Source organism: Apiospora kogelbergensis, assembly GCF_038363985.1.
Source record: "Apiospora kogelbergensis strain CBS 113332 chromosome Unknown utg000001l_segment0_segment0, whole genome shotgun sequence".
Lineage (NCBI taxonomy): Eukaryota > Fungi > Ascomycota > Sordariomycetes > Amphisphaeriales > Apiosporaceae > Apiospora > Apiospora kogelbergensis.
The window spans coordinates 7,448,824-7,450,668 of NW_027117418.1; the positions used below are offsets into that span (position 1 = coordinate 7,448,824).

The 1,845-nt window shown below is 58.0% G+C and overlaps 1 protein-coding gene across 1 annotated transcript; it reads right to left on the reverse strand.

Moving 5' to 3' along the window:
- Positions 1–1,845, reverse strand: PG998_002406 (bZIP transcription factor; the record flags this gene model as incomplete). Its single annotated transcript, XM_066869224.1, has 1 exon — positions 1–1,845. One exon carries the CDS (start codon positions 1,843–1,845, stop codon positions 1–3), a length of 1,845 nt encoding a protein of 614 aa, XP_066737639.1.

A 1,845-nucleotide genomic window follows, 5' to 3' on the forward strand; every position in this document is an offset into this window, starting at 1 on the left:
TCATGAAGTTGCTTCGTTACTGGCGTGTTGATCGCTGTGGGGATTCGCCTCGGCCACCATCCGGGCGAAGTTGCGCACAACGTCTCTAGGGATCTGGTCCCACAGGAGGGAGCGGGTGTAGACATCAGCAGCGGACTGCTTGTCATTGTTGCGCATGGCGGCAAGGGACTCGGCAAGGTTGCGCCGGCCCTGGCTCGTCGAGCGCACGGGGGTGTTTTGCATAAAGTCTTGGGAGGTGGCACCGTTGTACTGAGCAGAGGTCATGGAGAAGATCTGCTCCGTGGTCTGTTCTTGGGTAGGCTGCGTGAGAGAGTCGCTGAGCTCGCTCAGCATGGACGGTGCGACACCATCCATGCCACTCTGGAGCTCCATGGGCGTCGCCCAGCTGGTACCCGATGGCTGAGGCGCAACGGCAGCGGTGACAACGTCAGCGGAGTGTGAGACACCAGCATCCTTAAGCACGTTCTCCAACACGGCCGCCGAGGCCTCCCGCATGTCTTCCGACACTCGCGGGATGCTGGGGGCGGACCGGTTGGACATGACGAAGGCGCCAACAAGGAACAACATGAAGAGAAGGCCGTTCTGGGTGGAAGGCTTCTCGACCTCGGCGGGCAAGGTCACCTCGGGCTTCTTCGCCTGGACGATCTGGACGTCTTGCTTGACATCCTGTTCCATGGCGAAGTCTCCCATGAAGTTCATGTTATCCCACTGAGCATCCATCGTCATGCTGTCCATGCCGTTGAAGGAGTTGGAGAAGCCGCCGTTGTTGTTGTTGTTGTTGCCGTTGTTGACCTCGAGTCTGTGGACGTGGTCGGTGAGGACGCTGACCTTCTTGCGCAGCTCACCACTCTCGATGGTGTGGTTCTGGATGAGCTCCTCCTTCTCCATCTGAAGGTTCTCGATGTGGTTCTGGGTGAACTCGCGGTCACGCATGAGCTGATCGAGTCTCAGGTTGAGCTGGGCGACCTCGTCCTCCAAGTTGCTGATGACCACCGTGTACTGCTTCTTCTCGTCCTCGAGCCTCTCAGTGTGCATCTTTTTCCGTTGCCTGGAGTCAAGAGCTGCCTGTCGGTTCCTCAAGAGACGCTTCTGCTGCTTCAACTCCTTGATTTCCTGCTCATCTGTCGATTGGGAGATCAAGTAGTCGATGTTGCTCAGGTTGCGCTCAGCGGGGATGTCGAATCTGGCGTTCTTTTTCCGGATCCCGTCACCTCGGCGAAGGTCGTTGTGCGACCGGATCATGGGGCTCTCCGGGCGCATGCGCTGGATCATGGCCTGCTGGTTCTTGACATCCTTGCCCATCCACTCCTTCTGCGGAGAAGTTGGTATCGAGTGGCTGTTGGGGCCGACTGTCTGGAAGAGCGGGACCTGGGCACCGGGGTTGCTGAAGGGCGTTTGCATGGACATGGGACGTTGCGAGAAGAGAGAGGCGCTGCCATCGTAGTCGGTGGGCATGCCGTCGAAGGCCTGCAGCGGAGTGCATGTGCCCGAAGCCTGACCGAGAGACCACTGATTTTGGTTGCCGTATCCTTGGGACTGGTCCACGTTCATGAAGGGGTTGCTGGGAGGGAGAAAAGGGTTGTTTGACGGCACGGACTGCATGTCTACCGACTGCCAGTCTTCTGTCTTGGGGGAGAATAATGAGGATGAGACAGCAAATGAATCTCTGCGGCTGCCCGCCATAGGAGGGGACATTTCCAGTCCCGAGTCTATCGCGCTGTGATCCATAATAGAGTCCTCAAAGATGGCATGGTCGTCGTCGTCGAAGCACTTTTGCGCATGCGCCGTATCGACTGAGAGCGGGTTGGGCTTGAAGTAAGCCGGGACCTGGTAATTGGAGACCAT